This window comes from Bactrocera oleae, chromosome 3, assembly GCF_042242935.1.
Source record: "Bactrocera oleae isolate idBacOlea1 chromosome 3, idBacOlea1, whole genome shotgun sequence".
In the NCBI taxonomy this organism is placed as follows: domain Eukaryota; kingdom Metazoa; phylum Arthropoda; class Insecta; order Diptera; family Tephritidae; genus Bactrocera; species Bactrocera oleae.
The window spans coordinates 70,225,988-70,251,326 of NC_091537.1; the positions used below are offsets into that span (position 1 = coordinate 70,225,988).

A 25,339-nucleotide genomic window follows, 5' to 3' on the forward strand; every position below is an offset into this window, starting at 1 on the left:
CAAGTAGATTAAAAATTTATGGATACTCTTTGGTGATAAAAGACAATAGTCAAAATATATAAATCTAAAGTTATTGCAGTAATTAGTAATGTTTTGTTTAATTTTTAAGAGAATAGAGGAATGTTTGCCACTGTCGTTGTTGTTTTAATTTATTATAGAATTTTTCATGAATGTGGCATCATTTATTAAGTTGAAGCAGTTTGTGTGTGTCTTTTTGCTGCGAAATTTTCACTCATCTCAAATTGTGAAACGAAGATATAAATAAATCGAAATATTCTGCGATATCTTATATAAAAATCGTGTTTGTTTTTTTTTTGTGTACAAAGCAGTGTAATTAATATACAGGGGAAAATTTGGTAGCAAAAAGTAAATCGTAATCCTATTGTGAAACTCAACTTGGTATTTTTTTTTGTCAGTTTGTCATAAAAGAGTTGCCAATTAAAAATTAGAAGAGTGTGTATAAAAACGGTGATAACTGTCAATAATTTAGTTCTAATCTGGCAACGCCGATCGTCTGAGGATTTTGCAGCACAGAAACGGAAAACAACGAAAATGACGGAGTAGTTTAATAAGTGGTGAGTGAATGCGATTGCAATTTAATATATGATTTTTATACCTTATATAGTGTATTTCTAAAGTACTTAATAATAAATAATATTTAAAGGTATTAGAAAATTTGTTACATATATCATAAAAAATTGTTAGTAGTGGAAATCTTACGAAACGATAATAAAAACGTCCATTTGCACTTCTCGTTTCGCATTTTCGACGTTGTGCTCCTGTATTTTGCCCTTCAATCGAACCAATTTTCTAGCTTTTATTTGGTAATCCTTCGCACATCAGCCCAATCATAAAATGGTAAGAGCTAAAATCTAATTCCCTTGGACATTCATATTAAAATTGATTTCTTCAGTGTTTTTTTAACGCAAACATATTCCTATTTATTCTCATTATTCGGAATGCGATGAATTACAAATTTTATTGATGTGCATTAGTGAGTACATACGAAATATGTAATGAGTTTGGACTAAATTAAAAAAAAAAGTAGCTAAACGACGGCAGCTAAGTAAAGTTAATGAAAAAGACGTGCGCCTTTGTTCCAAGATTTGTGCCATCGTTTTCACTGTATGCTTTGTCCGTCGCGTGTCTTTATTTGTGTTTTCTCAAGAGTCATTAGCTCATGTGTGTTCATCTTTTGGAAAAGGTGTGCAAATCATTTCTTACTTATGTACACATACACATGTGTATCAAAATTTGTTGTGCTGAGGTGATTGCTGAGCATAAATATGATCGAAAAAAATCCCATCTCATCGAGAAGTTTTTACAAATTTACATATGTACCTTATCAAGATGAGAGTCTTCCCTATGTATACGTTTTTGGGATAATAACCTCATTGAAATTAATTTAATGAAACACAAGCACAAATTTGTAATTCTTCCACAATATCGTTATTATTTTTTGCATACGAGAGTTTACCGTTTGACAGAAAGGCGGAAAGGTACCGTTTCACTTTGTGTGTAATGCTATTGTAATGCATGTAATATTAAATATAATACACAACTTAAATTTTTATAACTAAAAAAGAATGATGGTTTCTTTACAGATTTAACTCAGTAAAACATAATCGATAAAACGAGTCATCAAAAACTGAAATTGTACTTCGAGAAATTCGAAGGTATGTAAAATATTTTTTGGTTTTTAAAATAATACATATATTACATTTATATGTACTTGTCTAGATCGCAGGCCTGTGACATAATGTTTAAATAAATGAAAGCTTACTTACTTACATGTATTAAATAGAATTGTGATTTTCATGGATTTGTATTCGAAAAGTGCTTAGCAATTAAAATAATTTATAATTGATTACTAATCACATATATGTACATAAGTATATATGTATATGCACATGTATTTTGTATATTTGTGTACATAAATGTGCGTTGCAAAAAAACTACTCATTGATGTATTACTATCATAATTGCTATTTTTTAATGTATGTATGTATTTTATTTTGTATAAACACCCTTAATTTGTACATAAATGTACACATGTACATTTAAATTGTTTTCTAATCTCAAACAAGCCAATATTTTATACGCAGTTTAGTTTTAAAAATCTCTGCAATTATGATTTGGGGTTAAAATGGGTATGGTTGAATAGAGGAGATTCTCCAAATTAAGAATATATATAATTATAGTTAATTTTTCTTTTATATTATGCACATATTATTCATGCACACTTCACCACAAGTTTAAGCAAATTTAATTTATATCAATTATTTTAATATTTGCTTTAAATAAGCATATTATTTTTTACACAATTTTCGTTATATTCACAATAACAAAAGGGTTTCAGGTTGACAAATAATAATCCAAATATGCCCAATTAAACCGTGAAATCGTAGGATGGTATACTAAAAACTCCCCACGATTTGGCTTTAACTTAAATAATTTAAAAATATGTGAACCCATATATAGATTATATAATACCTATTTGTACTACTTGATATCATATGTGTTGAAAGTGGCTGTTTTTTTATATACACAATATTACTTTTTACTGAACAGGGTGTATTAAGTTTGCCACGATGTTGGTAGGACCCAGAAGGAATCGGCGACCCTATAAAGTATATATGTACATACATAAGTGAACAGAGTTTCGAGCTGTGTCGATTTAACAATTTCTGTCTGTTCGTCTGTATATACCCGAACTAGTCCCTCAATTTTAGAGATATCGCTCTGAAACTTTGCACAAATCCTTTTCTCTCCAAGAAATTGCTCATTTGTCGTAATCGCAGATGCCGGAGCACTGTATATTACAGCTGCCATATAAACTGGCCTCAAATCCTTGCACGGGAACTTTTTAATTAGGAAAGGTATCTTTACTAAATTTGGCTGATGTTATTATTCAAGACATTGTTATAATCTCCAAACGAATTGTTCAGATCAGACAACTATTGCATATAGCTGGCATACAAAATGACCGACCAAACTCAAGTCCTTGAATGAAACCTTTTTTATATTTGTGAAGGGTATTTTAGCTTCGGTTAAACCGCAGTAAGCGTTTTTTCTTGTTCCTAATTGAGTTCAAAAACGGAGGTAAAGACAACTCCGACTTAACTCTATTAAATTGTATTGTACTTCATTTATCATGTATAGTTAAAATCAATGAAATATTTAAAATCATTTTCATTTCAATTGCTGTAAACAGTTTTGTACATTATTCCTATTATACACTGTTTTGCTTTTCTTATGCCACACATCAATCATTATTAGATTTGTGACACAAAAATTGCCAATTTTTACTCTTTTTTTTTTAATAATATTTAATATTTATATGTACATATGTATTTATAACTTTGTTGTAATTTGAATTTTTTTTAGTCCACTACTTATGAATTACTTCACAAAATAGTATGCATAAAAATTTCAACTCTAGTGGCAGTAAATACAAATTTTATCAAAAATCAAAAAAGGAATTGTTTATATAAATAAATTTTCTAACTTCAATTTATCAAAACTTCAAAATTTCAATACAAAATTATTATTTTTTTTACCTATTCAATTGCAGATGGGGGACGTTGATCCTGAAACACTCTTAGAATGGCTATCCATGGGTCAGGGGGATGAGCGCGACATGCAATTGATAGCCTTAGAGCAACTATGTATGCTTCTGCTTATGTCCGATAATGTAGATCGGTGCTTTGAAAGGTATGTTATCGTTAAAAAATGTTGGGAAATCCTTTTACATTCTTTTCCATTTGCTATTAAATTAATGTGTTCAATTTTTTACCCTACTGCAATAGTTGTCCACCACGCACATTCTTACCAGCGCTTTGTAAAATCTTTTTGGATGACCTCGCACCAGAAAATGTTCTCGAGGTTACCGCACGCGCTATTACATATTATCTTGACGTGTCAGCTGAATGCACCCGCCGCATAGTGGCTATCGATGGTGCTATTAAAGCGATTTGCAATCGTTTGGTTGTCGCCGATTTATCATCGCGCACCTCTCGCGATCTAGCCGAACAATGCATCAAGGTATTGGAATTGATTTGTACCCGTGAGGCGGGTGCCGTCTTTGATGGTGGCGGCTTAAATTGTGTACTCACTTTTATACGTGATTGTGGTTCACAAGTACATAAGGATACATTGCACTCCGCTATGGCGGTGGTGTCACGTCTCTGCACCAAAGTCGAACCGAATGCACCATGCATTCAAAATTGCGTCGAAAGTTTAAGCACACTCTTGCAACATGAGGATCCAATGGTAGCGGATGGTGCCCTTAAATGTTTCGCTTCAGTTGCTGATCGCTATACGCGTAAATGGGTTGATCCAGCTCCTTTGGCTGAGTACGGACTTGTGGAAGAACTGTTGAAACGCTTGGGCAATGCTGCGGGACCTATCAATAATACATCAACCACGACCGCGGCCAGCCCAGTTGCAACTGCTGGCGCTTCAACCTCGACCACCAGCACTGGCAGTGGTGGCAATAACGACAACATAAGTAGCGTTACTACAACAACAGCTACGCAGAACAAACCAACTGCAACAAGTGATTCCTCAAGAACATCGCAATCGATTTCAACAACCATATCTTTACTATCCACCTTATGTCGTGGCTCGCCGTCTATTACACACGATTTATTACGCTCCCAATTGCCAGATGCAATTGAACGTGCATTGAAGGGTGATGAACGCTGTGTGTTAGATTGTATGCGTTTGGCCGATTTACTTTTACTATTACTATTCGAGGGACGTCAAGCATTGAATCGTGTTGGCACAGCCGGTGGCGCTCAAGGACAGCTGGCAGCACGTGTACGTCGCAATGATTCGAGTGCCGAGCGTACACATCGTCAATTGATCGACTGCATACGTTCTAAAGATACTGAAGCGCTGCAAGAAGCTATCGAATCGGGTGGCATCGATGTCAACTGCATGGATGATGTTGGTCAGACTTTATTGAATTGGGCCTCCGCCTTTGGCACGCTTGAGATGGTCGAGTATTTGTGTGAAAAGGGCGCTGATGTGAATAAGGGACAGCGCAGCTCATCCTTACATTATGCCGCTTGTTTTGGTCGACCCAGTATAGCGAAGGTGCTATTAAAATATGGCGCCTATCCAGATTTGCGCGATGAAGATGGTAAAACACCGCTAGATAAAGCACGTGAACGCGCCGATGATGGTCATCGTGAGGTGGCTGCCATATTGCAATCACCCGGCGAATGGATGGCCGCCGGCAATTTGGCAGCCAACAAGGACGGTACTGACGATAATGGCACATTAGAACCGCGTGGTGATCCAGAAATGGCACCGATTTATTTGAAATTATTTTTGCCGGTTTTCTGTCGCACTTTCCAGGGCACAATGTTGGCCAGCGTTAGGCGTGCCAGTCTTGGTCTTATTAAGAAAATGGTGCAGTATGCGCAATCTGGTGTTTTAAAAGGTCTTTGTGAACCACAATTGCAACTAGAATCGATAGCTGTTACGAGCACAAACGCTCAAAATTTGGGCACATTGTTGGTGGAAGTGGTGGCCAGCGTGTTGGACAATGAGGTTGGTATCTTTTTTTCCTTTTTCATATGTGCTTGTAATTTCTTTATTAATTACATACTACCACGACACGCAGAAAGAAACGTATATAAATGATCAGAGTGACGAGCTAAGTCGATTTGGTAATGTCCGTCTGTATATACGAGATATTGCTATGAAATATTGCAAACGTCGTTATCTCCCCAAGAAGCTTCTCATTTTTCGGAATCGCCGATATCAAAACACTATATCGTATAGCTAACCGATCTAAATCAGGGTTTAGTATGAAAAATATATCTATACTATACTATAGCATATAGCTGTCATACAAACTGACGCTTTCTTACGCTTTTAAAGGGTAGTATAGCTTCGGTGTAGCTGAAGTTAACATATTCTTGGTTTTTATATACGAAAATTCCGAATACATATTAAACGTTTTTAAGATATGCCTAAATACTTTTGAAGGAACGTTAAATTTAATTTCAAAAAGAAGACTTCAACTTAATATACTTTCCATTTATTATATTCATTTATGGTTTTTTTTGACTGTCTCATTTCATTTAGGATGATGATGATGGCCATTTGGTGGTGTTAAATATAATCGAAGAACTGATGAGTAAAACACAGGACGAATTTTTGGATCATTTTGCACGTCTTGGCGTATTTTCGAAAGTGCAGGCTCTAATGGAGCCGGATAATGAAATCAATGATGCCACTACAACAACTGTGCATGTTGGAGCTAACGCTATCACAGCAACGACAGTCGAAGATCAGCTAAATCAAAGTAGTAGCAGTGGAATAACCAGTTCCACGCAGCAAACCACTACAGCTACAGGTACATATGAATAGTTTGCTAAATAAATATACAACTTAGTTGAATATAGTTTCAAACAAATTTATAATATTGTATATAGGTATTGGTGTCAGGGTTACCAATAATGCATTAAAAAAATAATGTATTAACATTTGAATTGCATTTTTTTTATGTAATACCGAAAATCTTAATTAAATATTTTTAAGGTTTTAATCCCAAATATCGGATTGAAAAATTTTAATTCCAAATACCCGAATGAAAAAAATATTGTATTTAAAAGATTGAAAATAAATTATTTAAAAAAAATTTAATCTCATGCTTATAATTAAAAACAGGAAAAATAATTGTTTTAGAATTTACATTTTTTCTCGTTTGCGTACTTCGTGTTCTACCACCTTTGGTTATCTTTTGAAAATGAAACATAATTTTTAAGAGATATTAACATAGTTTAGCTCTGTTTCTTTTATTTTTATTTAATTGCTTTTAATTATTAGGATTCAGTTAGAAATATGTAAATCTTGCATATTTATCCTTTTTAATACTTTTTCATTCAGGCTTTTAATTGGAAAAATAAATTTTTTTATTTGTTACTCCAATTTTAACTTAATTTAATTTAAAAAACTTTTTCTCAATTTTTAGTCTAAGATTTTTGGGATAAAAAAATAAAGTTAAAATTTTTGTTGTTAAATTAAAAACTTAAAAAATAACATCTACGAATTAACAGAATTAAAATTCTAACTTGTTTGATTAAAAACAAATTTAATTATTATCCAAGCTGTACTGATGTATTCATTGAAAATTTCAATTCTAAACCCGATTTTGGGAAACTTTGAATTAAAAAGTGAAAATCTAATATTAAATCCAAAATTATTGAATTTTAAATTTCGCAACCCAGATTGGGATTAATTTGAATGTATAATTAAATTAAAAATTTAAAGAGATTTTGAAAATTTTTGATATAACTTATAAATGTAAAGTTGTTTGTAATTTTTTCTTTCCTCCCCTCTTTTTGTGATCCGAACTGAATACGGCTAAGGAAATAAAATTTTATTAAAATAGAGTCCTAAACTTTTCGAAATCGAATCGAAATTAGTGAATATTTTATTTCACACAATTTATTGCTTTTTCTTTTTGCGCAGATGATGCTATGGAGGATGCTAAAGAAATTCTTCAAGGCAAAGCTTATCACTGGCATGAGTGGAGTATTTGTCGTGGACGCGATTGCTTGTATGTATGGTCCGATTCAGCGGCATTAGAGCTTTCGAATGGTTCGAATGGCTGGTTCCGCTTTATACTCGATGGCAAGTTGGCTACAATGTATTCTAGTGGCAGTCCTGAAAATGGCAATGACAGTTCAGGTAATTGAATATAGTAAACCAGATATACTAAAGTTTAGAACGAATGCATATTCCTACTCGTTAAAAATACCATAGAAATTATTTTTGTTTTTGTTTTAAGAAATACATGCGTTCAATGTGCACGGTTACAATGAAAAGTTTATCCAAAACAAAGAAAAGTGACTAGTAAATATCCAAATCTCTTGCATGGGACTAATTGTTATCTAATATACCATATACAATATAATTGTTTTAAAGTATTTAAGTGTTCCCTAGCAACTGCTTAATTTTTTTTTCACAATTTTTAAACGGCAGACCAATGAAAAACTAAAATGTTAAAATTCGCTCTAACTTTTTTACGGCTTTAGCTTTTAGCCAAACTGAATATTGAACTTATATAACACTAGGCTCTATACTATTATCATTTGTTTTCAATTCATTAAAAAAAAAAACAATACACCTGTTTTTACGTCGTAGGAAGGGGTCGTGGCATGGATTCTGTTACTAGTGAAGGTGAGAGAATTTATACCTTAATTTTTTTCATTTGTTTACGTTCCTCATTTCATGTTTAGCTTCGTTGCTGTTTATTTTGTTTAATTTTGTAATAATTTGATGTTTCGTTGCATTTGTGCTTTTGTTATAATCTAATTGCGCGTCCATAAATTTATTTTGCCAAATTTAATGCGCTTTAAAATTTGCATTAAATTTTGTAACTTATTTATAACTAATTTCTATTGATTTGTGTGTTTTTTTAATAAAACACCGAAGCAGTTATATAAAGTGTCATTTACTTGTAGCGTCCATTAATCACAATACTAATTAATTAGTTAAAAAGTTATATATATTTCATTTCACACTTAATACAATTAATTAATCGAACAATGCCCCGGTTAGCAAATGTATGTATGTTTGTATTATTATTTCATTATTACATCTCATCAAATTTGACCCGGACTGACAAAAAAAATAAAAAACTTTATTAGCGCCAATACAAGCATACCAAGCATACCAAGCATACCAACCAATACAAGCATACCAACACTTAATCCGATTTTCCATGCCCTTGTTAAAAAGGGTTAGGCGTAGTCAGAGACATGAAAAAATTGCAATTTTAAATAATTTTTTTTGTCAGTATTGATCCCATTCCAAACGTAGCTCCTGCCGTGACCATCACTAATCCTTTAAAATTGCAGATTCATCTAAAATCAATCGGACAAAAAAATTAGTTTTATTAATAGTAAATATAGTGTCTGATCGAAGCTTATTTTTTTTAAATTAACAGTGGACATTTTTTCTATTGATTTTCGGGAAAAAACCGACAGTTAATTGTTTATAAAATATCGAAATTAAAAATATCCTTCGATCACGTTTTCAAAAAAATTCTTTTGGAAAAAATGGATTTGCAATTTTACAATCAATTCATGCGTCGCTTGCAGCTGCTGCTCCCGAACGTTCCAGAGCGCCCTTTGCCAATTATCGAATAACTCGAAAAGCATATTTCGGATTTACTTCAAATTTTTAGAGAATATTTCTAAGTAATTATACTTTAAAAAATGCATATAAATAGATTTTTTTTTTTGAAAGTTCTGACTACCCCTAGCCGCATTAGCCTCGGTTGGGTTGCCATTTAGTGCCTTCAGCGAATTTTGCTTATTTTTTCATTTTCGACTCATTTTTGGAATGCCATTGTTGGAAAGTTTCGACGCCATATTTATAAACCCACTTCGTTTTTGCAAACGATTCAGTTCTTTTGATAGGAGGAGGAGATACTAGAGGTCGAGTAGAGCTCGTAAAAGCGATGCTTGACAATGCAGCTGAGGACCCCAAGCATCATACCCAAAACATTAACCAAAATGTGTTGAGCCGATCCATAAGAGTTGCTGAGATCCTCTGCGATCTCTCTGATGCCAACACGACAATTTTTTACTACTCTGTCTTTAACCTTTTCGATGTTACCGTCATTAACAGAGGTGGATAGACGAATTCTGTTGCTACAACAACAACAACAACAACTTCACGATCTTCACTGAATGTTAAAGTAAACTGATAAAGTAGACTCCCCAAAACACTTCTGCAACACAAAATTTTAAGCAAATTCGTTCAGTTTTTTTCCATAGTAATAATCGCCAAACACACTTCGCGTAGCTACCAAATACACACTAATTTACATAATAATTTGAGATCAAACTACACACGAATATAAAAAACGATTGTACTAATCTAGGAAAAAAATTTTATCGATTCAGTTTGTGGACGCAGTTTAAAGGACTAGTTCGGAATGTTCAGTAATCCCACTGCACTAATCTAGGAAAACAAAATATCAGTCCGAGTCAATTTTAATCAGCTGGTATATACATTAATAATCTCTAGAAGACTTTGCATCATCATATTTGTTTAAAAAAAATACAAAAAAGCAAACACCAATCTAAACCACAAAAAATAAATAGAATAATTTGAAATGCATATATATTATATGTACATGCGTAAAAATAAATGTATCCGCAACTTATAGTGCAAATGTGCCAGGTTTCGTTTTTAAATACGTTAGAGACAATAAATTTCAACTCAAATAAGCGAAGCGTGTGGACTTGACACCTTTTCTCATACATGCATATATGTATGTTTCGCACATTTGTTTCCGTTGAGCATCAAATGCAAAAAAACTCGAGTAATCGGTGACAAATATTTTGAAAGGAATTAATTATTGTACCTTAAGCTCATTTGATATTTATATTTTACAAAGAAAACATACATACAACATATACGAACCAGAAATGTTATTCGAAGTATCTTTCGACCGGAAGAAACAAAAAATATTAAGTTTTTAGATAAACCGAATATAAATATTATATATCCACAAAAACTACATATGGACATCATGGTTAAGGGAATTTTACATATACTAAAAGTTAATAATTACTTTATAACAAAAATTGTATTATTTATCAGCTCTACTCTCTTAACTTGGAATACAACCTCCAAAAAAAAAACATTGACAGTCTATCATGCGTTAAAAAATATAAAGTTTCTAAAACAATATTCCTTCTTCGACTTCCATGTTGAGTTTTGGAATGCCGGGATCGCTACCCCTAGCGTTTTATACCTACTGCCAGGAATCTCTTTAGCAGTAGCTTTTGTAGTCCTCCATAAGAGAATAGAACGAGATCGCCAGTAGCGGCACCCATTGCCCAGTCGACACCCGCAGGAGGATATAACTAAGAAGAATTTTTGCCAACTGCGAGTTTCATTAGCCACCATACTAACCTAACCTAGAATGATATAATATTTCTGAAAAATTTCCTCGAAAGAAATTGAAGTTAACACCTTTGCTCACCTAGCTTTTAATTTTACTTGCATTACAAAATCCAAGAACATGAAATTCCCTGTGTTACAAGAAAATCACTTGAAAACGCTTACTAAAGCTTACCAAAGATTCCAATAACAAACGAACACAAAAACAGTATTCTTTTCATATACAAGTGCAATAGAGGAATCAATAGTTGAGCATTGTTTGTGTTTCATTGACAAGCATCTGTTTGTAGCCTCTACTCCACATTCTTTTTGGTAAGAACCTGGCCGGAATGTGCTTCTTCATGTTCCTTTCTACGACAGTCGGGTCCACGTAACCAGTAGCTCTCAAATATTAGAATTTTCATACTTCGCTCAAAATTCACTTTTGACAATTAAAAAAAATTTTGGTGGATTTTTAAAAAAGTGTTGAAATTTTTATTTCTGTACGAATAATGAATTCATTGGTGTCTAAAAAAGGTTTTCGAGGCACATCATCCAATTTGAAAAATAGAACATCTCCGAAAAGTGATTTTTGAATATAAACTGCATGAATCATGTGGTTTTTTCTTGATATGATAGAACAAAAGAGTAATTGGGGGACAAATAAGTGCCACACGGTAGATGGATGAACCGGTTACAACTTTTTGTTTTAATGTACTTTAACTAAATTAACTATCAAAGTTCATTACATCGGAACCGCCGATATCAGACCACTATAACATATAGCTGCCATACAAACAGACCGATCAAAACCTAATTCTTGTTTGACAAAATTTTTTATTTGACAGGATATCTTCAAGAAACTTGGCATAAATGTTTGTCCAAAGCAACAGTACAATTTCTGAACAAATTGTTTGTGGTAGATCGGACCACTATATCATATAGCGGCCATACAAACTAAACGTTAAAACTCAAGATGAAGATCTTTTTATATACTTTTATGCTATAAGAAATGTACCTGTGAAGAGTATTATTTCCTTCGTGCAGCCGAAGTTATCGTCTTTTCTTGTTACGTTTTCTAAAAAAATGTTCATTGATTTTTTTATGACCGTAAATATTTATTTTATTTGCTTGTAATCTTATTTTGGCCGTTATTTCGTTTCTAACTCGCTAAAATACTAAATACTCAACATTACACATGTTCAAAATCAAAATATTTTTATTACGTGACTAATAGAAGTTAAAAAACAAGCATGTTTGTAACAACGCATTGTCAATGAGTGTCAGAATTTTATTGAAGTGTTAAAAATTAAAATTAGATTGGATTAGATGAGCCCTCAAAATTTGTCAACGGTTTTAAATTCTAATTAAAACAGAAATTGCTTGGATACTAGTTGTACGTTTTGAGTTAACAAGTCATGTCCCCAGATGAGTATCGGCTTTCACATCGTAATATGTATGTATATATAAAAATATATGTATGTATGTAATATAACATTTATTCATCATGTGCTCTCTTTGACATAGAAAGATTAAAACAAATTTTCTCTTCATTCATTTTTAAAGAAATATCGTATCTTGTATTTTGGAGATAAAATTATCATTTAATTTCCATAAAATAATATTTCCTTTAATTCTCATTTTCCATTTATAGTTTATAGTTGAATATTTGAGTTTCCAAACCAAAAACATGCGTTGTCTATTATACTGTTTTGAAAAAAAAAATAAGCCTAGAAATATTTTAAACTACTTAACGTTCGTTGAAACCTTATATGTTAGCACCTACCTAAATCCAATCTAACCTAACATTTAACACCACGACATTGTCAATTGTCAACTTGTCTTATCAAAATCCATAAATTAGCACCACTAATTTGCTCGTTCGCTGTTCCTTAATATTAGTATAGAGAAAAATATTAATAAAATTCGCAGTAACTGCATTAGAAGAAGCACTTTATTAAAGCATTAATTTTTTGATTTTTCAAAACACTTCTTATGCACATATATCCATATTACCATTACAGAAAATCGTGGTGAGTTTCTCGAGAAATTGTTGCGTGCGCGTTCCGCCGTACGGCCGGGTACACCCTCGCAACCCATACTGCCGACCGTAAGTGTTTTGCGTCTGGTCGTCGGAAACTGGGTGCTTCAATCACAGAAACCCAATCAACTACAAATACACAACACCGAAGGTCATCAAGTGACCATTTTACAGGATGAGTTGCCCGGTTTCATATTCGAGAGTAATCGTGGCACCAAACACACTTTTACCGCCGAGCATACACTCGGTCCCGATTTTGCATCCGGTTGGTCCACCGGCAAGAAGAAGAAAATAAAAACCAAAACTGAAGTGCAGAAGACACAAGTAAAGAATTTAGCACGTGAACTTTATAATAAATACTTCAAGGCGGCACAAGCTGTGCCGCGCGGTGCTGTTGCCAAGCTCACTTCCATTGTAAAGCAAATCGAAGTCGCATTGGAGGAGCAACGTTTGTCGCCACACTCGAATTGGCAAGAGAAATTACGCACATCACTGAATGAGTTGGCACAACTGTTGCACGAAGATGGTGTAGTTAGTGCGTATGAGATGCATTCGTCTGGACTCGTGCAATCTTTGGTAGCGGTACTCTCGAAGAATTACTGGGATAATGGCTTGTCACGCAACAAAACCAATAAAATGCTAAAGCAGCGCATAAATATTTTCAAACAATGCATCTTTGATGCCAAGCTGCCCAGCGGCGATGTACGCAATACAACAGCCAGCATTCTGGTGCAAAAGTTGGTGGCCGTTTTAGAGAGCACCGAAAAATTGCCCATCTATATGTATGATGCGCCTGGCGCCAGTTATGGTTTACAGATTTTAACTAAACGTTTGCGTTTCCGTTTGGAGCGTGCTGCCTGTGAGACGACGCTTTTCGATCGCACCGGTCGTACTTTGAAAATGGAACCCTTAGCTACAGTCGGTCAGTTAGCTAAGTATTTGCTGAAAATGGTTGCTAAACAATGGTATGACATGGATCGTTCTACGTACCATTATCTAAAGAAATTGCGTGAACATCGTCAAGGTATGGTCTTTAAGCATCATTACGATTTCGATGAAGAAGGTCTTATTTACTATATCGGTTCAAATGGTGGCACCTGTGATTGGGTGAATCCCGCCCAGTATGGCTTAGTGCAGGTGACCAGCTCGGAAGGTAAGACACTGCCATATGGTAAGTTGGAGGACATACTCTCGCGTGATAGCGTGTCGGTGAACTGTCACACAAAAGACAATAAGAAAGCCTGGTTCGCTATAGACCTCGGTGTCTATATAATACCAAATGCTTACACTTTGCGTCACGCACGTGGCTATGGACGTTCCGCACTACGAAATTGGATGTTACAAGGTTCAAAGGATGGTGTTACTTGGACTACGCTCGTTACCCACACGGATGACAAGAGTTTGGTAGAGCCCGGCAGCACTGCTACGTGGCCCATAGTGTGTTCACCCGATGAGATGCACGGTTTCCGCCACATACGCGTACAACAGAATGGACGCAATGCCTCGGGTCAGACACATTATCTCAGTCTTAGCGGTTTCGAGATTTATGGACGTGTGGTGAGCATCTGCGATGATATTGGTAAAGGCGCCAAGGAAGCAGAGGCTAAAATACGCAAGGAACGTCGTCAAATACGCGCACAACTCAAGCATATAACAACGGGCGCACGTGTAGTGCGCGGCGTTGACTGGCATTGGGATGATCAGGATGGTTGCTGTGAGGGCACCGTTACTGGCGAGATACACAATGGTTGGATCGATGTAAAGTGGGATCATGGCGGACGTAATTCGTATCGTATGGGTGCCGAGGGCAAATATGATTTGAAATTGGCAAACTGCGACAATTTATCCATGTTCGAGGGTGGCACATCAATTGCACCGATGACTGCCGTTACAGCAGCCGGCCAAACAGCAGGCGCAGCAGGTGGCAAGAAATTCGAAAAGGCCGGCACGCTTACGTCACGCAAGTCCAGCTCGACGCCATCACTACCTGAGGCAACTGAAATCAATCGTAATACGGAAGTGCCTTCTGATCAGGCAGCATCCGCTGATAACTTGGCTTGGAAGCAAGCTGTTGAGGCTATCACGGAGAGTGTCTTTAGTTCGGCCAAGACACAAATGCTTAATTCCACAGCTGGCAATAGTGGTGATGATGGCGACAGCAGCGGTATGGGTAGTTCGGCAACAACTGGTGGCAGCGGTGTTACCTTATTGCGTGAACGTGAAAATATTGCCGATCTTTCAGCCATTAACAACTCGATGCAGGCTATTAATGCGAATGTTGTCTCTGATTTGGCTACAATAACCGAAAATTTGGTATTGACTGAGGCGAATTCGTCCAATGTCAGTGGCAGCACAGTGAGTTCCTCAACTGGTTATGGTGGCACTGGTGGCAGTAGTAGCCGCAATGCACTGGCCGCTATTTTTGGCAATGCCGGCGTGGTTGGCACTCAGGCACCGAGTGCCGTTTCAAGCACATCAGCAACGCCGTCAATCACTACCGGTCCGTTACTGCGTAGCGTATCGTTGCAACAAAGTAGCGATGAACCGAAATCAAATATTGAGGCCAATAATAAGATGAATGCCAATAATTCGGCAAGCGCCAGCGGCAGCATGGGCAAAGGACTTTTAGTTAATCTACGCGCGAATACATCAGCTGGCCAGCGTGTGTCACAGTTCTCATCGGAGGCCTTGGAGATGATCGATAAAATGCGCGATGGTGTAGACATGATACGCAACAACACCAATAACATCCTCTCTTCGGATATACTTTCACTTTCGGCGGCAAATTTAATGACATCAGCCGTTAAGTTTTCAAATGTCACCGGTAAGCCTGAGAGCAGCACCGATCAGCTCTCCACAGATACTTCGGGCGCTTCGGTGGTGGTCGATTGCAGCGCTACCGCGGCCGAGAAATCTGTACGCACGCCCACTCTGAAGGTCGACGCAGAGAAACGTAGTAATATTGAAATGGCTGAATATAAAAACTTCTCCGGCATACCCAGTACTACATTGACCACCAATAGATCGACCAGTGTTAACGAGCAACAAGTACAACAGTTACAACCACCACCGCCTGTTGAAGTAGACCAACAGCATGCAGGTGATTTACAACCTGTCGACAACACACAACAATTGGGCGGTTCCGCCGATAATGTTAATGTCTCCGTGTCGAATCAAATGAGTGTTAGTGTTCCTAATCTAACTACGACATCTGTTTCGGAGACCACCTCACAATCTGAAGTGACCAGTCATACTGGACTTTTGGAGACTTTTGCCGCTATGGCACGACGTCGCACCTCGCAAGGCACAACAAATCTGCAGAACAACCAAATGATCAGCTCCAATTCAAATTCGAATGAGCGCAATAATCAGAGTGTTGGCACCAGCTCTTTCTTCCCACGTGGACCGAATTCGGTAACGAGCCTCGTGAAATTAGCATTATCCAGCAATTTCCACTCGGGTCTATTGAGCACCGCCCAAAGTTATCCAAGTCTGTCGTCAAATAATGCCGGTATGTATGTCGTTTACGGTTCAATATATTACTCTTTATATTGATAGCGGTATTTAATTTTGTACATATAATAATTTATTTTTATTTTTGCATTATTATTATTTTTTTAAATTAATTAATTAATTTTTTTTTTATTAATCAATTAATTTTTTTTTAATTAATCAATTTTTATATATGAACAACAGGCAACAGTGGTGGTTCAAATACTGGCACCGTTGGTAATGGCAACTCCTCTGCAGGTCAACAAGTTCAAACATCTATAAATCCGGCACTAACGATGAGTCTCACGTCGACTTCGAGTGATAGCGAACAAGTTTCACTAGAAGATTTCTTGGAGAGTTGTCGTGCACCAGCTCTACTCGGCGATATGGACGATGACGATGAAATGGACGAAGACAATGATGATGAAGAGAACGAAGACGAATATGAAGAAGTTGGAGTAAGTCGATTGGTAATTCTGTTGCAATCTTAATGCACTTTTTTACTTTTTTTTTTTTATTTATGTCCTTTTCCTGTCTGTATGTGTCTTTTTACTTTTATATACCCATGTCAACTGAATGAGACAATCGCGACAAGCGTGTGTAAATTTCAAATTGTTTAAATTGTATGTAAATATGAAATTGTAGTGTTTTTATTAGTTGTCTCTTTGATCTATATATTTTAAAAAAAATTTCTTGCAACGTATTTTTTTCTCCAAGGAGCTACTCATTTGTCGGAACCGCCGATATCGATCCACTATAGCATATAGCTGCCATATAAACTGGCTCAAGTTATTGCATGGAAAACTTTTTTATTTGACAATACCAATACAATTTTTTATACCTTCTTATGCTATAAAAGAAGTTAACGTTTTTCTCTTGTTTCAATACCACCAGTATCAAAATACGCGAAAACGTTCGAAAAAACAACACAATAATTAAACAAGTAAGGAAGTGCTAAGTTCGGATGTAACCGAACATTTTATACTCTTGCAAAGTCAAATAGTACACCCGTTTTAGATTTCTTTGGGGATCTTGCCGCCTTGTTCTATGTTGACCGATATTTTCGGTAAAAAGTCAACTATAGGCACCGGGGTCGACATATTCAGTACCTAGGGGCTTGAACAGTTGAGGTTCAATTTAGATAATTTTTGGTCACAAGGGGGCATACTTTAAACGTATTATTCACGCAAAGTTTTACCCCGATATAACAGTACTGTTATATGGGGAGTGGGTGGGGTTGTCACCCCCATTTTCACACCGTCAATAGAGGTGCCAAAAGCATTTACTCCCAGTGAATTTGGTTATTATAGCTTTAGCGGTTTAGGAGATATGCAGATGCCCCTCCCTAATGTGATCCTGTGTACCAAATAACAGTCTTGTATCTTATTGCGGATTTCAACTCGTCTCTTCATCCTGATCATTTATATATATATAACCCTATATCTAACTCGATTAGTTTTAGGTGATACAAGCAACCGTTAAGTGAATAAGACTATTATACTCTGTAGCAACAGGTTGCGAGTGTATAAAAATACATACATATTTTAAAATAATAATTGTCAATCCCGTTTATTACAGAATGTCTTTTAGTCTTTTATAAAGCTTTGTGTGTTTTAATGTTAACATTTTGTAACAGAATTGTGAATTACATAAGCCTTTCTTTCCACATTTATTTCACCGTTTAGAACACATTGCTGCAGGTGATGGTTTCCCGCAATCTGCTGACCTTCATGGACGACGAGACCTTGGAAAATCGTTTAGCCGGCGTGAGCAAGCGCAAATCATGGGATGATGAATTTGTGCTAAAGCGTCAGTTCTCCGCACTGATACCAGCCTTCGATCCCCGCCCTGGACGTACTAATGTCAATCAAACATCAGACTTGGATGTACCAGTACCAGGTACAAGTGCTGAATCGTTGCGTCAAGATGAGCATGTACCGCTACCACAGCCAGTACTATCGTTGGTTCTGCGTGGACCCAGCATAGGTGGGGTACCAGATGTCGAAATCGAATTGAGTAATAGCGAGTGGACGATATTCCGCGCCGTGCAGGAGCTTTTGCAAGTTTCACAATTGAACAAGACAGATAAGTTCCGCAAAGCCTGGGAACCAACGTACACAATTGTCTATCGCGAGGTGACGCCACAAGAGTGCATTAGCGGTGGCATCAGTGGCACTGTTATGGAATGTGATGATGGTCCAAATACACCAGTGGTATCGTCAAAGAGCGGTGCATCTACGCTCTCACCAAATTCGCCAATACGCGGCGAATTCACAACATCTGAGAATGTCACCTGCTCAGTTGATGATGTTTTGCAATTGCTCAGCCAATTGAATGCGCTCAATCAAAAGGATAGCGTTACAGAAGTAGTAAATACAACAACCGTTAGCGTTGACGCAAATACAAATACAGCTGGCGGTAATCTGCCACACGAACTTTTTATGAGTAAGAAAATCACCAACAAACTACAACAACAGATACAGGACCCCTTGGTGTTGGCAAGCAATTCTTTGCCCAATTGGTGTGAAGATCTCAATCAGGCTTGTCCGTTCCTGTTTCCATTCGAAACACGCCAGCTATACTTCAATTTCACTGCATTTGGCGCTTCACGTAGTATTGTTTGTCTACAATCGCAACGTGATGTCACCTTGGAGCGTCAACGCATGCCCGGACTCAGTCCACGACGTGATGATCAGCACGAGTTCCGTGTCGGCCGTTTGAAGCATGAACGCGTTAAGGTGCCACGCAATGAGAATCTGCTCGAGTGGGCCATGCAGGTGATGAAGGTGCACTGCAATCGCAAGTCAGTGCTCGAGGTGGAATTTGTGGGCGAACAGGGTACTGGTCTGGGACCTACATTAGAGTTTTTTGCATTGGTAAGTTTAACCTGACACAAATGCACTAAATATTTGGTTTGCATTAATACCATAAACGAAAAAAATAATTTTTTTTTCAGGTCGCAGCCGAACTACAGCGCACTGATCTCTGCATGTGGCTGTGCGATGACGCTGATCTGGAGTTACCCGACAAAGCTCAAAGCGATCAAACTGAACATCTAATAGCCAACGATGATATTAAACCAGTTGGCTATTATGTAAATCGTCGCGAGCACGGCCTTTTTCCAGCGCCATTACCGCAAAATTCGGAAATTTGCGATCGTGTATCGAAATACTTTTGGTTCCTTGGTGTATTTTTGGCTAAAGTGTTGCAAGATATGCGTTTAGTGGATTTACCACTTTCGAATTCGTTCCTAAAATTATTATGTCACAATAAAGTGCTATCTCGTGGTGTACATCAAATTCAATCGAATCCTGTCTCCGAAGATCCGATGACCTCATCCGTAGTATCTGAGGATTCCGAATTGGCCGAAACTTGCTCGAAACTATTAAGTGGTGTCGGTGGTAATACCAACACAGAATATAACAGCGCCATCCCTACCAGTTGGTATGATGGTATTTTGGCGTATGAAAATCTTGCCGAAATCGATCCGATCCGTTATGAGTTTATAAGGGAATTGCAGGAATTGGTTACACGTAAACAGGCTGTTGAAAGTGACGCCTTACTCACGCCCGAACAGAGACGTGAGTATTTAGCCGCACTAAAATTACGTACTAAACGAAATGAAGAAATCGATTTGGAGGATTTAGCCTTGACATTTACCTATTTACCCAGTTCTTCTGTTTACGGTTATTCGTATTCTGAACTGTTACCAAATGGCGCTAACATTGATGTTACGCTTAATAATTTGGAAGAATATTGCGATCTGTTGATAAATTATGTTTTGCAAGACGGCATTGCCAAACAATTGGAAGCATTTCATCGTGGTTTCTGTGAGGTGTTCCCACTGAAAAAGTTGGCCGCATTCAGTCCGCCAGAGGCGCGTATGATGATTTGCGGTGAGCAACATCCGGAATGGACACGTGAAGATCTCATCAGCTACACAGAGCCGAAACTTGGTTACTCCAAAGATAGGTAAGTGCTAAAACACTCCAGAATTCGAAAGATATATTAGCTATTATCGGCTTTTAGTGTTCTAGGGTAGGTAGCTTGTAAAAGTACTTTTCAGAGAGTATAAGCTCGTTATTGCTCTTTATCGACGACAAGCATTTCTAATTTCTAGCTATAGAAGTAAACGTCGGAGACGGAGCGTGACGAACAGTCGATTTAAATATGTCCATCTAACTGTATGTCTGTATATATCGGAACTTGTCTCCAGTTTTTGAGATAGCGACCTGAAATGTTGCACATGTTCCTTTTTTCAATCAGCTGCTCATTTGTCGGTACCGCTGGTATCGGACGACTATAGTACCATATATAGCTGCCACGTAAACGGAACGATCAAAATCAAGCCCTTGTATGGAAAACTTTTTTATTTGACAAGATATTCTCACGAAATTTTGCATAGATTATTAATCACGGCAACTCTACAATCTCTGAACAAATTGTTCAGATCGGATCACTATTGCATAAAGCTGCCCTACAATTAGCCGATTATCTTAGAAACATAAGTTGCGTAATGTATTTCTAACGTTAATCTTAACTAGCAAGTGACGTCGGGTTTGTTTGAAATAAAGTGAATCTAGAGAACGCTCCGAATTGAGTTGCCGGACTCGTGTCGTTCGTGTAAATGCAATGTGCAACATTAAAAGAAAATTTCCCGATAATTGGCAACAAAAGTCTTCGTTTATTAACTAGGACTAAGCTTGTTTTTGCAGAGTGAATTAATAATCAAGTAGATATTAGGATTGAGATAATCCTAGATAGATACGTACTCTGGTCCACGTGACGACAGAAAACTGAAAAGTTTGCAAATATCTTCGATGACACTTATATTTATTTTCTCATACATATTTGCTTGTAATGTAAATATAATTTCTTTTATACATATATACTAATATGCAATTAAAACGTATTTTTCCTTTGCAGCCCTGGCTTCTTGCGTTTTGTCAACGTACTAATGAGTATGACAGGACCCGAGCGTAAGGCGTTCCTACAATTCACCACCGGCTGCAGTAGTCTACCACCAGGCGGTCTAGCTAACTTGCATCCACGTTTAACTGTCGTACGTAAAGTAGATGCCGGCGATGGTAGCTACCCATCGGTTAACACCTGCGTGCATTACCTCAAGCTGCCCGATTATCAAACCGAGGAAATAATGAAAGAACGTTTACTGACTGCAACAAAAGAGAAAGGATTCCATTTGAATTAATATACATACAAAACATACAATATGTGTTTAAATAATTTACTTACATACGTCTCTATACATATTAATCTTAAGCATTTGCCGAAATTTCAAATTGGGCGTTAACATTGTTAGGCGTTTCTACGAGAACAATTTTCAGTTGATGGTGATGAAATTGTTTTATCTTTTATCTTTTTTCTCTGCTGAGTTTATTACTACTATTATTATTATAATTATAATTATTATTTTTTTTGATGTATAAATTTAGGAAGTGTAACTTACATATATACGCTATATATTTAAAAAAACAGAAATTTTCTTAAAATAGCACATGAAAGAAAAAGTCAACGAAACGACATGAACATTCTTGTTTTGTACCCAAGTGGCAATGTGTAAAACAGTTAGGCAGAAACAACAACTAAACCAATTAAAACTGTGTGTGTATGTAATAAAAGAAGAAAAACCTAAAACTATGTAAAAGAAAGAACTAAGTAGTGCACCAACTAAAAGCAAAAAAGCAAAACTTTGGCTGAATATGAAACTGCTAGAGGCGCTTCAACTAATTCCTAGCTAGCTGCTGCAACATTATTACACAAATAGTTAAATAGTAGAGTGAAATGGCAAAAAAAAACACAAAAAACAGAAAAATGCGCGGCAAATAGCAAATTAAATTTTCAGATATCTACTAGCTTATAATATGTATATATATATATATGTTTTTTTTCATCAAAAATTAATTAACCTGTTGATGACAACCTTACTTACGCGTATATACAATATTCATTCAAACATATATAGAAAAGCAACAACAATACAATATTTCAATATTCACACAATTATATGATGGTGTTATATTAAAAGCAAAAGATCACAATAACACAAATATTAAATGAATTGCTAACATTTGCAAAAACAACAAATATTGTAAGTAAAATTCGTAAATCGAAAATCGGAAGACTAGTAAAGCGCAGCCAAGGACTTGATAGGATAAAGCCAACTTTTTCTTTTTTTGTTTTCATAAATTGGAACATTTCGTTTTTGAGTAATAACATTATTTAGTATAAAAATAACAGCAGCTATAACAACAACGGTGCCTACTTTTGACACACTTGTCCAGAAATCAGTTGGCAGAGCCAATTTTATTGCTGTCGTGACGAAGAATATTTGTGTAAAAAGAATGTGAATTAATTTGTGCCGCAAACATGTCTGTACATGTTTTTTAATTAAAGTTTGAAGCAATTAAAAACGAGCTACAATTTTTTAAAAGCATTTCGCTGCTTGATGATTTTCAAGTTTATGTAAATGAACAATTGAAAAACTAGTACTGAAATAAAAAAAAAGAACAAAAACAAAAAATATCATTACTGAAGTGTACCCACAACTTGATAACCACCAAATCCCTATACCATATACTCGTGCATACTATTTATAACAAACATACATATATACATATGCTAAAAGTAAAAAATAAAATAGCAAAAACAAAAAACGCGACAACTAGAGAGCTTTTTTTTATCGGTAAAGAGTGCACCACAAATCGAGCGAGCGAGCGAGAGCGAAAGATAAATGAGCGCAAGTAATCAGTTGTATGCGAGTGTTTCAATATACAATTTACACAAAACTAAGCAAAAATTATAAAAATAATAATAAAATAGCAACATAAATAAGTCAAAGGATATAGCAATCGAAAAGGGGCGAACATGTAATGCCATGTATTAAGTGGGGAAATACCATAGCAGGTAATGATGTATGTTTGTATAATATTTACACCTACATAAATACACACAGTGCTTATTGAAAATCATATTTTTTGTAAGTGAAAAATGTGAGCAGTTCAGTTGCTATGAATAAAAGTATATGTCTGCCGCAGCAGTAATCAACCACAGCAAAAGAGTAAGCTATGCTTAAAATAATTAATAATTGATTACACACACAATGTTATTAGACATTTTTTCTGACTAATTTTAGAAGTTACTCTCTTAAAGCAAATAAAATCTTATCGGTAGTAAAAAATATGTAACAAAGCGTTTGTTATTTTAGTTGTAGTATATGGTGGGTAACAGTTAGGGGAGAAAAACAATTTTTTTTTATTAAGATTTGATTTATAGCAGTTGCTAAGTTGGTAATAAGTGCTGCAAATTTATTGATTAAAAATTTTAGCAATGAAAATGATGCCAAGTAGTTGGCAGGAGGCCAAAGTTATCATCATACCAAAGCAGGAAAAGGAAATCTATTCCTTGCCAACATCTTACAAACTGATCAGTCTAATATACCCCTACTAAAAAGTATGGAAAGGATTTGCGACGATCTCATCAAACGACAAATTACGGCATTCATTGTCGTGGAAGGTGCATTCAACAATGCTAGTACGAATGCCTGTTATCGGCTATCGCTTCTTTTAATATTAATCGGAACCTGCTGGCCTGGTTAAAGGGTTACATGTGTTTCACAGCTTAAAAACAAAACTTTTTTTATTGTCTTATTTAATTCTATAACATGTCTAGAATATTGTCCTAAATTTTCAAGTCAAATTCTTCAACTCACTTAAAACTTTAAACGCGTTTTTTCTCGAAAATGCGTTTTCAAAGACGATTGTCAAGATTTCTCGCGAACTACTCAACCGATCTTAATGGAATTTTACACAGGTCTTCAAGATGTCCTTTACAAGGTCTTGAATTCAATTACAATTATCTTCTTTCAATTACAGTTATTTAAAACAAAAAAAAAGGTCGAGAAATTTTCACCAAAACTTGCGATTTTTTTTAAAGGTCTGCCAAAAATACAATTTTCACTTTATTTGTTTTTTTTTTCTTTCCAATACCTAGTTAGTGGTCTTAGCTTTTTATGTCCTTCTTTTGACTTTTGATGATCCTGTCAGAAGTTCTGCTGTCAACGCGGAAGCACAGGGACTGCCGGAAATGACGTCGTAATGACCGAGATTTAAATTTTCCTTTATATTATCGGTAAGAAGAACTCCACGTAGCATGATTTTAGACGATTGGAGCCGGTCCAGACTTGGCGTCACAACGCAGGGCAAAGTAGTGGGGTGGTAGTGTTGCTGGTGGAAAGATCAAACAACTTCTTCTTCTACATAAAAAGGAACTTCGTTACATTTTAGGGGTCATCACAGGGCACCTACCCTTAAGATCTCACCTTAAGACAGTTGAAAAAGTGAATTCGGTGGAAGGCAAAGCATGCGCCTATCTATGCGAATGCCCGGCCTTCAGCCGGATGAGACGGAATTTCTTTCACGGCTCCGAATGTTCCTACTTAAGAGATATTGGGCAGTTGGGGTGGAAAAAATCAAATTCACTCCGTTGTTGAATAAGGCTTAGTTTGGTTAAGCATCCAACAGCGGTCTGGCGCTCATGCGCCGTCCGTTTTAATCAACCAAAACTAAGATTAAGATTTTTTTGTTTTTCAGTACGGTATTTAGGATTAACATTTTAATTTTTTATTTTTATTCCGATTTTTGGGATTAAACATTTTTAAAAATTTTTCAATTTGATTAAAAATTTAAAATGATTAAAAAAAAAAATTAACCTATATGTTAGTTCGATTGCCTTTTTAATGCATTTCACAAATTTTTAGAACTCCAAGGATTAGATCGGCGAAAAACCGTTTTTGTCGAAAATCCGGGAAGATTCCGATAACTTTGAACTGGCTGGACTTGAACAAACCATCTTTGTATACCATTTTAAGCC

The 25,339-nt window shown here is 36.0% G+C and overlaps 1 protein-coding gene across 6 annotated transcripts; it reads left to right on the forward strand.

Moving 5' to 3' along the window:
• The first annotated feature begins 197 nt into the window (after nucleotides 1–197).
• On the forward strand, nucleotides 198–23,650 carry Ufd4 (ubiquitin fusion-degradation 4-like). Of its 6 annotated transcripts, XM_036361847.2 has the most exons (13): nucleotides 198–330; nucleotides 417–575; nucleotides 1,605–1,676; nucleotides 3,575–3,714; nucleotides 3,810–5,559; nucleotides 6,100–6,370; nucleotides 7,489–7,707; nucleotides 8,164–8,199; nucleotides 12,942–16,469; nucleotides 16,655–16,920; nucleotides 18,136–19,326; nucleotides 19,407–20,422; nucleotides 21,377–23,650. In XM_036361847.2, exons 4-13 carry the CDS (start codon nucleotides 3,575–3,577, stop codon nucleotides 21,657–21,659), a joined length of 8,700 nt encoding a protein of 2,899 aa, XP_036217740.1. In that variant the 5' UTR covers nucleotides 198–330; nucleotides 417–575; nucleotides 1,605–1,676; the 3' UTR covers nucleotides 21,660–23,650. The 6 variants fall into 6 exon arrangements, with proteins under 6 accessions (XP_036217740.1, XP_069962915.1, XP_036217744.1 ...); XM_070106814.1 differs by having other exon boundaries at nucleotides 202–575; XM_036361849.2 differs by having other exon boundaries at nucleotides 203–575; nucleotides 16,655–16,908.
• Nucleotides 23,651–25,339: the final 1,689 nt, after the last annotated feature.